Source organism: Phyllobates terribilis, unplaced genomic scaffold (assembly GCF_046119375.1).
Source record: "Phyllobates terribilis strain yellow unplaced genomic scaffold, ASM4611937v1 Scaffold_1__5_contigs__length_1240528914, whole genome shotgun sequence".
Lineage (NCBI taxonomy): Eukaryota > Metazoa > Chordata > Amphibia > Anura > Dendrobatidae > Phyllobates > Phyllobates terribilis.
In genome coordinates, this window is record NW_027362761.1 from 264,057,475 (window position 1) to 264,072,109 (window position 14,635).

At 48.5% G+C, this 14,635-nt stretch overlaps 1 protein-coding gene across 2 annotated transcripts in view; it reads right to left on the bottom strand.

Moving 5' to 3' along the window:
- Nucleotides 1–14,635, bottom strand: part of RASAL1 (RAS protein activator like 1) — a 134,906-nt gene that overhangs the window by 101,597 nt on the left and 18,674 nt on the right. For both annotated transcript variants that reach the window (XM_073671948.1, XM_073671938.1), the window contains exon 2: nucleotides 2,932–2,988. In XM_073671948.1, the coding sequence (XP_073528049.1) occupies nucleotides 2,932–2,988 (57 nt within the window). The remainder of the gene's footprint in view (nucleotides 1–2,931; nucleotides 2,989–14,635) is intronic.

A 14,635-nucleotide genomic window follows, 5' to 3' on the forward strand; every position in this document is an offset into this window, starting at 1 on the left:
CTTATAAAGATGAGCTTCGCATCAGGAACGATCCAGAAAAAGAAGGAGTCTACTGTGCTGATTATTATTAACGTGGCCAGCCATGTGCACACGTTCAGTATTTGGTCAGTATTTTACCTCAGTATCTGTAAGAAAAAAACAGGAGTGGAACAATCAGAGGAAAATTATAATAGAAACACGTCACCACTTCTGTATTTATCACCCACTCCTGGTTTTGGCTTACAAATACTGAGGTAGAAAACTCACCAAATATTCAGCGTGTGCACGTGGCCCAAGGCTACACTCCCAGGTTGAGCTTTTGGTGAGGTTTTGATGATGCAGATTTTCTGCACCCATTAGGTTTCCTCTGTTTTTTTTCATTGCATTGTTAAGTGCGTTTTTTTCCCCATGCGTTGTTATAGTATTTTTGACGCTACATTTTTTTGTCTCTTGTTGGTGTGTCATGTTTTTAAATAATGCTGCTTTGTTTTTTATGCTTCCGGGTATTTGGCTTTGATATAACTTTATTATTACATGCATTTTTGATTTCCACTGTGGAAACGCATTGAAAACGCACTGAAAACACATGAGCAGTTTTTATTTGTAGCTTTTTCCGCATCTAATGCAAATCTATGGGGAAAATGTGAACATAAAATTCAGCGTACTCAAAAGAGAAATTGTCATGGTGCGGATTTGACAACCTGCCCCGCACAACAGTCTACGCTGAGTAAAAAAGAAGCACAGTGGGCAGGAGATTTCTATAAATCCCATCCACTTTGCTGGAACTGGAAGGCTGAGTGCCCACGATGAGTTTTCAATGCTATGTATGTTCGCTACATGAAAAACGCAGCGTCTTACAGTTCCAGCAAAGTGGATGGGATTAATAGAAATCTCCTGCCCGCTGTGCTTTTTTTTTTACTGAGTGTAAACTGACCTGCGTATGTGTGGGGTCATTGTTCTGCTAGAAGACCCATGACCTAGGACGCAAACCCAGCTTTCTGACACTGGGCACTATGTTGCAACCCAAAATCCTTTGGTAATCCTCAGATTTCATGGTGCCTTGCACACAATCAAGGTACCCAGGGCCAGAGGCAGCAAAAATAAGCTCAAACCATCTTTGAACCTCCACCATATTTGACTTTATGTACTGTGTTCTTTTCTTTGTAGGCCTCATTGCATTTTCAGTAAACAGTAGAATGATGTGCATTACCAAAAAGTTATATCTTGGTCTCATCTGTCCACAAGACGCTTTCCCGGAAGGATTTTGGCTTACTCACGTACATTTTGGCAAACTGCAGACTGCAGTCTAGCTTTTTTATGTCTCTGTGTCAGCAGTGGGGGTCCTCCTGGGTCTCCTGCCATAGCGTTTAATTTAATTCAAATGCTGACGGATAGTTCATGCTGACACTGATGAACCCTGAGCCTGCAGGAACGCTTGAATTTCTTTGCAACTTGATTGGGGTTGCTTATCCACCATCCAGACTATCCAGCATTGCAACCTTTCATCAATTTTTCTCTAATGTCTACAACCAGGGAGATTAGCTACAGTACCATGGGTTGTAAAGTTCTTGATTATTTTGCGCACTGTGGACGAAGAAACATCAAGATCTCTGGAGATAGACTTTTAATCTTAATATTGCTCAACAATTTTGGTTCTCAAGTCCTCACACAGTCTTCTTCTCCTCTTTCTGTTCTCCATGCTTAGTGTGGCACACACAGACACACAATGCAAAAATTGAGTAAAGTTCTCCCCTTTTTATCTGGTTTCAGGTGTGATTTCCATATTGCCCACACCTGTTATTTGCCACAGGTGAATTTGAACAAGCATAACGTGCTTGAAACAAAGTTGTTTACCAACAATTTAGGAAAGGTGCCAACAGTTTTGTCCGGCCCATTTTGGTTTTTTTTTGTGAAATTATGTCCAGTTTGCCTTTTTGTCACGCTTCTACCCAAAGCAAGACGGCGCACGGCGAAACAGGAGGGAGACGAAGCTCTGCCACTAGGGAAGGCACCCTGATATTTGCCCTTCGCCACACTGAGCTCCCTAGCGTCCCTAGACGGGTTCTTTCCCTCCATGCAGTGATCACGTTCCTATCCCTGTCTTACCCAAAGTACCACCTTGCTTAGTAAGTAGGACAGCAAGAACGCTAGTCCTGCTCTACTGTAAAGACCCAGAGGGGAAACGGACAGGGATAAAAGAAAACCGTAATCATACAAAAACACTCTCAAACATTGGAGTGGGAAATAGGGAAGGAGGGATTGAGGCAAACCAAATGGGAATGAGACTGGGAGACACACACACACACACACACACACACACACACACACACACACACACACACACACAAACCAACTACATGCAGATATCTCCTGAAACAACTCCAAACGCCTGCTCCTTTCTCAGGTCACTACCCCAGCTCCAAACCAGGTAGTTGCAAGCTATCACTGGCAACAACTGAAGCTTAGAGGAGAGTATTTAAACCAGAGGGAAAGTGATGAACTCAGAACAGCTGAGACAGCTCAGGAAGGAGAGCTTCCAGAGACAAACAGGACTGTTTAACCCTTGCAAGAACAAAGCAAGGAAAACTTGAAATGCTAATAGGAAAGTGAAGCAGTTCTAACCAGCACAGGTATACGTGCAACCAAACGCCGCGATCTTCCTGGCCCCACTCTGTCACGGCATCCTCGTGACAGGAAATAAACATGTGTAAAACAAAACATGTATAATTGCAATAATTTTCTACTTTGTTTTCTGGAACAGTTTCAAGGGTGCCAACACTTTTGGCCATGGCTATAAATGTGATGTTTCAATTTTTTATTTTTAGAATAATTGCATACATTTTGGCAAACCTCATATTGCTTTGTTATTATACAGTATTGTGGACAGAGCGAAGGGGTCTGAAAGTTTTCTAAATGTACTGTACCTGATATACCATATATTACATGACTCACCGTGCCACAACTTCATTATCCACCTTCACAATGCAGTACGGGTCACTCGTGCCTGACCTTTGAAAGAGGAATGAAAAAGGTCACATACTGATAGTTACAACAGAGAGAAGACTGTTCAGTGTAGCTAATATTCTGCCATCTTATTACATCTGACGTAACCAAGTCATCATTAAAATATGTGCCAAGTGTGAACAAATCCATAGCTGAGCAGTTTACTAAAAAAAAAAAAAATTGTCATGAGAACAAGGGGCTGAATGCAACCAGTAATCACAAATCAAAACAGACGGCCACATTCACACGTTAAGTATTTCGTGAGTTTTTTACCTAGTGTTTGTAAGTCAAAATCAGGAGTGGAACAATCAGAGGAAAAGTATAATAGAAACACGTCACCACTTCTGTATTTTTTCCCACTCCTGGTTTTGGCTTACAAATACTGAGGTCTATGGGGAAAATCCTTACACAAAATTCAGCGTACCCGCAAGAGAGAATGACATGTTGCGTATTTGAAAAAGCATAGTGGGCATGAGATTTCTATAAATCCCATCCACTTTGCTGGAACTGGAAGACGTTGCATTTTTGACGCAATGAAAGTCCGCCTCATCAAAAACTCACCAAAAACTCATCAAGGGGACACAGCCTTAATGTCTCAGTGTAACCCATTAATGCAAAAAAATTAATTTAGTGGCAAGCTAGATAATTAACAGCTGCAACAAAATATCAATCTCAAGTATTTACTCTGATATAAATAGTAATTCTGGAGTAGAAAGTTGACAACTTTGTTCTCCATTGTGTGGTGCTATTATGACGTTCTATATCCTCTCATATATTGAGGTAAGCCATAAATACTTTTCTTGAAGATTTTGCGTATATCCGTGAACAAAAAAAATTGCCTCCATATTAAGTTTTAAATCAAAGTACTCCATGGCGATGGGCTTAAAGAATGCGCATTATATGGAGCCATACCACACAGAAATCGGCCACAATATATGTGGCCTTAGATAAACGGTGGCCTCTGATTTATCCATACCAGTCATGTTTGATAATTTGAAAAAAGTGGGCACCACTAAACAAAAACGATTAAGAGAAAAGAAAAAAAAAAAAATTATGGTAGAAAAAGGTACATCCCAAAGAAATAAAATGAAAGCAACAATTTTTATTTAGAGATGATATAAGAAAAATACTTGGAAATACAAAAAAAACACCAAATGCAATAAATTAAACCCAATTAAAGGCTAGCACAAAACAATGTGCCCCGGTGATATGACGGTCTATGCTCAGGATAATGGGTCAATAGATTCCTTGACAGAGAATATAAACACATATATATATTCAAAAAAATAACAAAGTATCAAGGTACACATGAAAGAACACCATGGATCAATAAATATCGATCCGATGGATAGGACAATAAATGAAGTAATTGAAAAGAGTCCCTTTAAGGGACAGAACGAACCCCACACGTATCACCAAGTTATGGCTTTCAGTTACAGTATGTTTGGCAAGGATGCATGTCTGTTCTAGCATAGTAACATGGACAACTACATGACCAATCAGAAGACATGGCACAAGGGATCACCCACTCCATGTGGCACATGTTCTCAGACATTGTGGAGGCTCTTGTAAAAGTTCTACATAATGTCTGATGATGCAGGAAGTAACATGGATTTCACAGGGTATGGTCCTCTATGGAACTGTAATTCTCTGCCTTTGGTGGCTGTCACTTGGGAATTTATCATTTTGACAAAAGTCCATATATAGGAAACACTGATGAAGAAAAGCTTCCTTCTAAAGCAAACTGGTCAGCTTTTATGGGAAATGTGCACGCTATCCTGAAGAATATGATGCCGCTGTCGTTGTTGGATTTTATGCTGTTAGTTCGTACTGATGATTTTGTATTTTACTGGTCCCATAAGCTTGCTGCATACCATTGTAGGGATGAGGACTGTCTTCCCCTGTTCCTGCCCCTGAAGACAACAGATGCGTCATGTGAATACTGTCGTGCGGTTTTAAATGTAAAAGTGATGTGCGGCTTATGTAATGTATTACGGCAATGTACAGCATGTGAAGAGTTATTGCATAATGTGAGTAGAGTATAGTACAGGGTAAGCTTCGGATAACATAGGCACGGCTTATACAGTAAGTGGTTCAGTAATAGCACATGAGATAAGGAAATGGTTAATGATACACCTAGCCCAGTGGGTGGGCACTTAGTGTTAATAAAAAGGGGGCATTTCCTGGTAGAGTGAGTTCAGAGAGAGTTAGTGAAGAGCATAGTGAAGGTCAAGTTCAGGTGCGGTGGGTTGCTGGGGGCAGCATGTGTCGCTTGTTCCAGGTAGTGGGAGACATTACTGGAGTCCTAAGCGTCGCTCCTGTCACGTCCGGAGCCTAAGGTCTGGCATAGGGGCTGATGTACAGTGGAAGATGGACAGGGACCCGCATAGACGGAAGGTGATGGCCAGTCCCAGGTGCACGAGAAATCCCTGAGACTGACAGAATCAGTAGGCTTGGAGGTAGTCCAGGATAAGCTAGCGGCAGGACTGAAGAGGAGTTGTGCTAAGGAGGAAAATATGAATTGCTGCGCCCTATCCCACCTGTACCCACCTCATGAACTTGAACTGTACAGTAAATGTTTGAGTGTTATAAAGAACTTGGTGTCCCATGCATTGTGTGCGGCGGCTCCTGAGGACGCAAACCTGGAGCCAGCAGAGGCCTGCGGCCTACAAATGAGTGTGATGCACTCCACACCTGACAGCACACTGGGACTGGGACTGGGACACCCCTTGTCTGTAAAGTGCCAGAGCGACACCGGACAGCTGCTCGGTCACGACTACCGCTCTGCCGCACTTTACACTATCACCAAGATTCCACTTGTTTAGAAGATAGTGGTTTCAGATACAACAGTGATTAACTAATAGATTAATAATATACAAAGACGGGCAGAGGTATGGGATGCTTTGCGTTTCGCTGGGACACAGTATGTTATAGAACAGACCTTTCACCAATACTTGGCACCAATGGTGGCGAGGCATGATAAGTACATTCATTTCTTTGGTACCACTCTTTTACCAGCCAAAATAAGTGACATGTTGAGGCAGAGCTCTGGTTACCTTTGAATGCAAACATTTCCAGTTAAGGCCAGATGGTTGAAAGCCAGAAAACTATATAGGTAATTTTCCCAGAGGAAAGCTTCTGGACTACCAAACCTAAAAGAGAAGGTATTCAAACTACCTGATTACAGGTTCAGGACAACCTGAACATTATAGTAGTTTTAGTAAATTTTGGAAAACAACATATTTACCCTCTGGCGGCTCTGGGAATAGAGAGGCAGACACATATGTAAGGCTCTCTCCATTCACTTAAATGGGAATTTCTAAAATAGCCGAGCAAGCTTGTGTTAGGGTATATGCACACAGTCTTTTTCAGGCGGATTCTGCCTTTAATCTGCCTGAGAAAATGCTAAGAAAATTCTAAAAAATGCCCATATACATAGCAATGTAAAAATGACTCGTTGTGCATAAGTTCAATTTATTTTAACCTCTTTAGGCGGTTAAAGAGAATCTGTCGCCAGGTTGTTGCTACCCCATCTGAGAGCAGCATGATGTAGGGGCACAGAACTGGATTCCAGTGATGTATCACTTACTGGGCTGCTTGCTGTAGTTTTGATGAAATTATTGTCTTATTTGCTGCAGATCTACCAGTTTTCTGAATACTAAGCTCTGGATAACGTTGCCCAAACTACTGATTAGCAGCTATCTGCATACACTGTGCATGGGCAGAATGGTGAAAATCAGTGCAGTGGGTGGCAATTATACAGAGGACTACATGGCACAAGGTTTACTTGTCCTCTTGTGATAGTATCCTGCTGATAAAACAATGGTATTATGAAAACTATAGCAAGCAGCCCAGAAAATGACAAATCAGTAAAATCTGGGTCTCGGTCTCTACATTATGCTCCTCTCAAACAAAGTGGCAAAAAGCTTGTGACAGAATACCTTTAAAAGAAGTGCCCTGACTATTTTTGAGCGCCTCCCTATTAAGCCAGTGACTATCAACATATACGATTTAAAAAAATAAACACTGCAAAAGCAATCAGAATAGATGTGAAAAAGACTTTGGGAAAAATCCCCCCAGCGGTTTCCTGAAAACTAAATTAAGAATAAAAGGGGGTATGCTAGTGCCGCGCCCCCTGGGCCTGTGCTGTGCTGGGGGTTACCCGGAGCCGGATCGCTGGGGGTTGTAGGTTGTAATCCTCCGTGGCGGTGACCCGGTCCGTGCCCAGGGCGGTCAAACCAGTGGCAGTCTATAGGTAAGAGCAATGTCCGACTACGCCACCCGTGGATTGCGGTCAGTGGGGACCGCCGCTGCGCTGCCGACCGCTGAGGCTGATGTTGTTTGCGCAGCCGAGTATGGGATAACTCCCCACGGGAGAAGTATTGCCTCAGGGCAGCTAAGGTGGATGATGGGAGTGATGGTGTGAGCGTCCCAGTAGTAATGGTGCTGGTGCGGCAAGGAATCACAGAGACGTGTGGTGCAGTTCAGGGTCTTTACTGATGGTATAAAGCCGACCCTCCCGGGAGTACTGGTTAGCAGTAGGGGCCTGGTCAGTCTGTGAGCAAGCAGGATCTCCCCTGGCCAGGTGGAGTTGTAGGCCTCCCCGACTATCTGCACTCTTTCCTGGCTACCTTGTTCTATGCGGGTAGAAGTAGCCCACGTCCCTGAGTATACCGTGTGGTGCTCACCCGTATGGCCGGTGACTTGGGGCCTTCCGTTAGCCTTCGCTTCACGATAGCGGTGCTGGTCCCTTGCTTGTGACCGTGCCTTCGGGTTTCTAAGGCCAGAGGACATGGAATCCCCTGCCGGTTGGATTCTGCTGCTGGACCTGGATGTCCCCACAGCCTCAGACTCCGTGTCCGGGTTAGTGTCTTCAGCCAAGGCGAGCTTTCTAGCTTCCAGCCTCTGGCACTCGCTCCTGCTCCTACAGAGCTCCTGTTGTCACGTTCCCTGTGTCTGGAACTCAACTCTTTCTGACTTAATCCCGCCCCAGACCCAGTTTATAAGGGCAGGTTCCTCCCCTCCCAGGTCTGGGTGGGCCGTGTTGCATGCTTAGGGCTCCTGACCAGAGAAACCTCCCACTTGCTCTCAGACATAATATCTCTATTACTGTGGTAACCAGACCCCTGGGGTGCCACATTCCCCCCTAGTAAATTTTAGTACTCCGGGACTAAACACATTTTTTAAAGAAACATAAATACAGGGTATAACAATAACACAATAACATATTTACAAGTAGCTTTAGTTTGTAGAGGTCACGGCGTTTCCGTAACCGGGTGTCCATATCACCCAAGGTGAAGTTTTAAGCGAAGTAGGTGACCTGTCCAAAGCAAACCCCTTGCGTTGTCCTTGGGCGTGGCTGCAAGGCTGGAGCTAGCTACTTTGGGCCGCAAGTAGGCCACGCCAGACAGGTTTTCTCTTCTGCGGCCGTCTTCACAAGAGGCACCAAGGTGCAACTATCTACAAAACTGTTCCGGTTATCCAGTGTCCATAACCTGTTAGTCCAAATAAATCTGCAGGGTAACTGAGAAACATAATTAATAACAGGCAACAAACATAAACCATAACATTTTCAAGAAACAGGTAAATTCACAGTGCATTAGTTTAGATTCTCCAGCGAGCGGGCATTTGACCTCTAGTGACTCTAGTGGACCTACGGAGCTCACTAACTGGTCCTGCACTACAGGGTGTAGGAGGTGTTATGGGTAAGCTGGGCAGCTGTCTGCGCACTCTTTGGCTCACTAGAGGCACGGCAGGCTCACTACTAGCAGAGGGTTGATTCTCCTGGGCTGCTGGTGTGGATTCTTCTGCCTCCTGGGCTGGCTGCTCTTCCAGCTCTACCTGGTCTTCTGTAGGCACTTGAGGGGCTGGCTGGACAAAGGTGAGGACGGGCACCACGATAGCGTTGTTTACTTGTGTCCAGGACCGGGGAAAGTCTCCGAGTACGGTGGTGATCATTTCCTCCTTTTCCTCTACGGGTTGAGGGTCTTCCTGATCTTCATCCGTGCTTTGCAACTTCTCGGGGCACTTTTTCAGGTGGTCTCTGGAGACAGTGGCTGTGGTCTCTCCTCCATCCTTGCTGATGACGTACACCTTTGGATTATGGTGGCTTGAGGGCAGTACGGTGTACGGGTCCTTTTCCCACTGGTCGTCCAACTTATGGAGCCGCCTTTTTCTTTTCAAGACCTGCTCTCCAGGTACCAGGGGAACAGCGGGAGCATGTTGGTTATAAGTTCTCTCCTGCCTTTCTCTTGATTGACAGAGACTTCGCTCGACGCTCTCTTGTACTTTCCGGTACTGCTGCTGCCGTTCTGTATCCCAGTCTGTCTCTGGTGAGGTGTCCTCGGGTATCAGGACTCCCATATCCAGGTCAACAGGCAGCTTACCAGGTCTTGCTCGCATTAGGTAAGCCGGGGTACAGTTGGTGGAACCTACCGGGATGTGGTTACACAGGTCCACCAGATCGGGCAGTTTCTCAGGCCACAGACTGCGTTCTTCCAGGGGCAATGTTTTTAGCAGATCTATCACCACCTGGTTCATCTTCTCGCAGAGTCCATTGGTTTGGGGGTGATAGGGCGTTGTTCTTATCTTCTTGCAGCCATACAGGTTGCAGAACTCCTGGAAGACCTCTGCTTCGAAGGCTGGTCCTTGGTCCGTCAGCACTTGGTCCGGGTACCCGTGTGGGCGGCAGAAGTGCAGCTGGAAGGCTCTAGCTGCTGTTTGTGCTGTTAAGTCTTTGACGGGGACCACCACTAGGAATCGGGAGTAGTGATCCACGATGGTTAGGGCGTAGACATACCCGCTTCTGCTTGGAGCCAGTTTAACATGGTTCAGAGCGACCAGTTCCAGCGGCTGCCTGGTGATGATGGGCTGCAGGGGAGTCCTCTGGCTGACACGGTCCCTTCTTCTTAGATTGCACGGGCCACAGTCTCTACACCACCTCTCAATGGCTCCTCTCATGCCTATCCAGTAGAACCGTTCACGCAGCAGGAACTCCAGCTTCTTCCATCCGAAGTGCCCGGCTCCATTGTGGTAGGCCTCCAGCACCATAGCCGCGTCCCGTCTCGGTACCACCACCTGCCAGATCAGCTCATGTGTCCGGGAATTGACCATTCTGCGGCACAACTTCTCCTTGTAGAGGAACAGTCTGCTCTTCTCCGTCCACAGTTGCTTGGTCTCTTCCGGAGCGTCTGGGTCTAGGCGGGCGTCAGCCTGGGTCAGCATCTCCTTCACCAGACGGACTGCGCGGTCACTGTCTTGCGTCTCCGCCCAGTTGTAGTGGGGTAAGGGGTTGAACGTAGCGGATCGCTGGCCCCTCACACGGTGGGAATACTGGGTAATCCCATGACGGTGAAACGCAGGGAGTTCGATCTCTTCCAATTCTTCTGGATCCTCCCCTTCGTCCGGTAGGTTTGGCATCCTGGACAGGGCGTCCGCGTTGGTATTGGAGCGTCCTGCCCGGTATTTGATCGTGAACTCAAAATTGGACAGGCGGGCCATCCATCTCTGCTCCAGGGCACCCAGTCTTGCAGTGTCCAGGTGTGTCAACGGGTTGTTGTCCGTGTACACGGTGAACCTGGAAGAGGCAAGGTAATGCTTGAAACGTTCGGTTACTGCCCACACCACTGCCAGGAACTCGAGCTTGAACGAGCTGTAATTCTCAGGGTTTCTTTCCGTGGGTCGCAGTTTTCGGCTGGCGTAAGCAATTACCCGTTCTCTCCCCTGCTGGATCTGGGACAGTACGGCTCCTAGCCCGATGTTGCTTGCGTCCGTGTAGAGGATAAAGGGCTGGCTGTAATCAGGGTACGCCAGGATTTCATCCCCCGTGAGGGCCATCTTCAGCTGGCGGAACGACTCCTCTTCCAGCTTTTCCCATTTGAAGGGTGGCTTCTGGTTTTTGGCCTTCCTGGACTGGCCTATCAGGAGGTCCTGCATAGGAGCTGCCTTCTTGGTAAAACCGGGAATGAATCTTCGGTAGTAGCCTACCAACCCGAGGAACTGCCGCACTTCCTTTATGCTGGATGGTCTTGGCCAGTCCTTGATCACGGTGATCTTGTCAGGGTCGGGAGCCACTCCGTCAGCACTCACCACGTGTCCCAGGTACTGTACCTTTGGCTTCAGTAGATGACACTTTGAGGGTTTTACCTTTAGGCCATAGTTCGCCAGGGCTTCAAACACTTCTGCCAGGTGTTCCAGATGATCCTCATAGGTCTTGGAATAGACGATGACGTCGTCCAGGTATAATAGGGCCGTCTCGAAGTTCCGGTGTCCCAGACAGCATTCCATCAACAGTTGGAAGGTTCCTGGTGCGTTGCAGAGCCCGAACGGCATACAGTTAAATTCGCTGAGTCCCATCGGGGTGGTGAATGCGGTCTTCTCCCTGTCCGCCTCTGCTACAGGAACCTGCCAGTACCCGCTAGGGAGATCCAAAGTAGAGAAGAAGTTAGCAGATTTTAATGCAGCTAAGGACTCTTCTATCTTACTCTTCTTGGTAACGGGTACGCATCTTTGTGTGTGATACGGTTGACCTTCCTGTAGTCTACACACATTCTCATGGTATTGTCTTTCTTTTTCACTAAGACTAGTGGAGCTGCCCAGGGGCTACAGCTGTCCCTAATTACCCCAGCCTCCTTCATGTCTTTTAGCATCCCCTTGGCGTGTTGATAGTGTGCAGGGGGTACGGGTCGGTATCTCTCCTTTATGGGAGGATGGTCTCCCGTGGGGATGTGATGTTCTACCCCCTTTACTCGCCCAAAGTCTAGCGGGTGTTTACTAAACACTCTCTCGTACTCTTGAACCACCCGATAGACTCCCTGTTTTTGGTGTGAGGGAGTGGAGTGAGTACCCAAATGCAGTTGCTGACACCAGTCCTCCATTGGTTTCCTAGAGCCGTTACCTTCCTCTGGTTGAGATGGAGGCAACGGTTCCACGGCCTGTACAGAGTTCTGGTTGATGGTGAACAATTTGGCTAGCGTGGCATACCGGGGCAGGTATACTTCTCTCTCCCCGATATTTATGATGCGAACGGGCACCCTCCCATGGCGTACATCGACCACCCCCCGTGCTGTCAAAATGGTGGGCCTACTGTCTGAGTAGACGGGTTCTACCATTGCTTGGTAGTCTCTACCTCTTAGACCAATAGCTGCCCGGCACCAAATCATCATCTCACTTTTTGGGGGCATGGCAATAGGGAACGGGTCACACATTCTCACGCTACCTATCTCACCACCAGATAGTTCCACCTGTTGCCGTTTCATCAGTGCCCGGATCTCTTTTTGGAGCACACGCTGCTGGCTGGAACTGGCGTTCTTGGCAACCTGTTGCAAAATAAGAATCACCTCTGCAAGACAGTTTTCAATTACGTTAGTACCTAGGGTTATTTTTGGGTGACTCTCGCGACGGTCAATGTCCACAATGATAAGTCCTTGTGCCGGCAGTTCAACTTTACCGACCTTGATGGTCATTTCCTTAAATCCTATCTGTGGCACGGGCTGACCATTGCTGGCGATAATGTTCAGGTCGTCATCTGGGTAGCGGGTTATGTCCGAGTCATTCCAGTACTGCTTGAAGAGCACGTACGGGATGGTGGTGACCTGTGACCCGGTGTCTAGTAGGGCACTCATAGGAATGCCATCCAGTACCACAGGCAAGACCGGACGTCCCCCTACGTATTTGTCATGCCAGTTTGATGGGCCTGATGATCTTATGCCTGGGGGTTGGCCCTCTACCCCAGGTTGTGCCCGTTTAAATGACAGTACCTTGCCATATGTCCGGGTTGATTGCAGCGGCGGCAGATGGGTCGTCCGTCCTCGTTGTATCTGTCGCTGGGTCTTCCTCTGGCCGGTGGGGTCCTCCTCAGTCGGCGCCATGGGACGTCCTCCGGTCCGGATGCCAGCTGGATCTTTCCTGGAGAAGAGACCTGTAAAGACTGCACAGTTCTGGTTAGCACGGCAACGCTCTTAGTCAGCTCTTGGACCTGATGGTGCAGGTCTGTAGCCGGGTCATTGTTCAAAGCCTGCGCATCAGCTCCCACAGGCCCTGCAGACAAGGGCGCCGCGTCCTGGTGATAAGTGATGGCAGGGCGCCTGTGGGTCACAGCGCCACCTGGTGCCGGTTCTTGGAGCACCCGGATGGCTCTGTCCTTGAACAGTGCAAAGTCCAGGTCAGGGTCCTGTAAGGCCATAGCCCGCAACTGGGTTCGGTGGGCATTGCACAGTAGACCCTCAATAAATTGTTCAGTCAACAGCTTGTCTTCATTTCCCACGCTGTCAGGGTCTGCCTGCTTAATGGCTCTCAGGGCCTCTTGTAAGTTTAGAGCATAGTCTCTTATACTTTCGTGTGCCCGTTGTTTGCACCCGTAAAATCTTAGTTTTATCTCGGCTGAGGTGCGGGTGTCAAACGTGTCTTTTAGCCGGGCTAGTATCTCTCTGACAGTCCTCTTCTTCCCAGGTGACCAGGACTTTACCTCCCTTTGGGCTGCCCCGATTAACTGGGCCACCAGAATGCTCACTTTTTGCTCTTCTGTGAGGGGGTATACCTGGAAGAGGCTATCCAGTCTTTCCCTAAAGTCACTTAGAGTATGTGACTCCCCTGAGTACTGGGGTAGCCAGGTTGCCCCCGGGATATAGGGCATGGTGAAGGGCATGACCGCAGCAGCGGTTGCGCTGGCGGCCGGTGTGGTGGTGGAGCTCCCCTCGGTGTCCGACATCCTCCTTCCCCCCTAGTGGACCGTGGCCTACCTTGCGATGCTCTTCTTCCGTAGGCCGCGGCTCCGCAGTCGATCGTCGGGGTTGAGGACCTGGCGTCGCGCTCCGATGACGTCAGCGTCGCTCTTCCTTCCTTCCAGGACCTTACGCAGCGTCGGAATGTGGGGCGGAGCGTGGGGCGGAGCTTCGGATCTCGCGCTCTTTCGGCGTCCACGCCCCTCTTCTTCCCGCGCGGCGTCCCGAAGATGGCGACCGAAGGCGGGAAGCAGCTGCGGATGGCGGGAAGAAGGCAGAAGACGGCGGGAAACGGTCCAAGATGGCGTCTGATGGCGGGAATCGGCTCCGGATGGCGGGAAACGACTCCGGACGGCGGGAAACTTCACCACAGGTAAGTTCAAAAGTCTTTTTCAGGCATGCAGTACCCGGTGGTTGCGGGCACGAAATCCTGCCGACTACGCCAAAGTTGCCGCGCCCCCTGGGCCTGTGCTGTGCTGGGGGTTACCCGAAGCCGGATCGCTGGGGGTTGTAGTCCTCCGTGGCGGTGACCCGGTCCGTGCCCAGGGCGGTCAAACCAGTGGCAGTCTATAGGTAAGAGCAATGTCCGACTACGCCACCCGTGGATTGCGGTCAGTGGGGACCGCCGCTGCGCTGCCGACCGCTGAGGCTGATGTTGTTTGCGCAGCCGAGTATGGGATAACTCCCCACGGGAGAAGTATTGCCTCAGGGCAGCTAAGGTGGATGATGGGAGTGATGGTGTGAGCGTCCCAGTAGTAATGATGCTGGTGCGGCAAGGAATCACAGAGACGTGTGGTGCAGTTCAGGGTCTTTACTGATGGTATAAAGCCGACCCTCCCGGGAGTACTGGTTAGCAGTAGGGGCCTGGTCAGTCTGTGAGCAAGCAGGATCTCCCCTGGCCAGGTGGAGTTGTAGGCCTCCCCGACTATCTG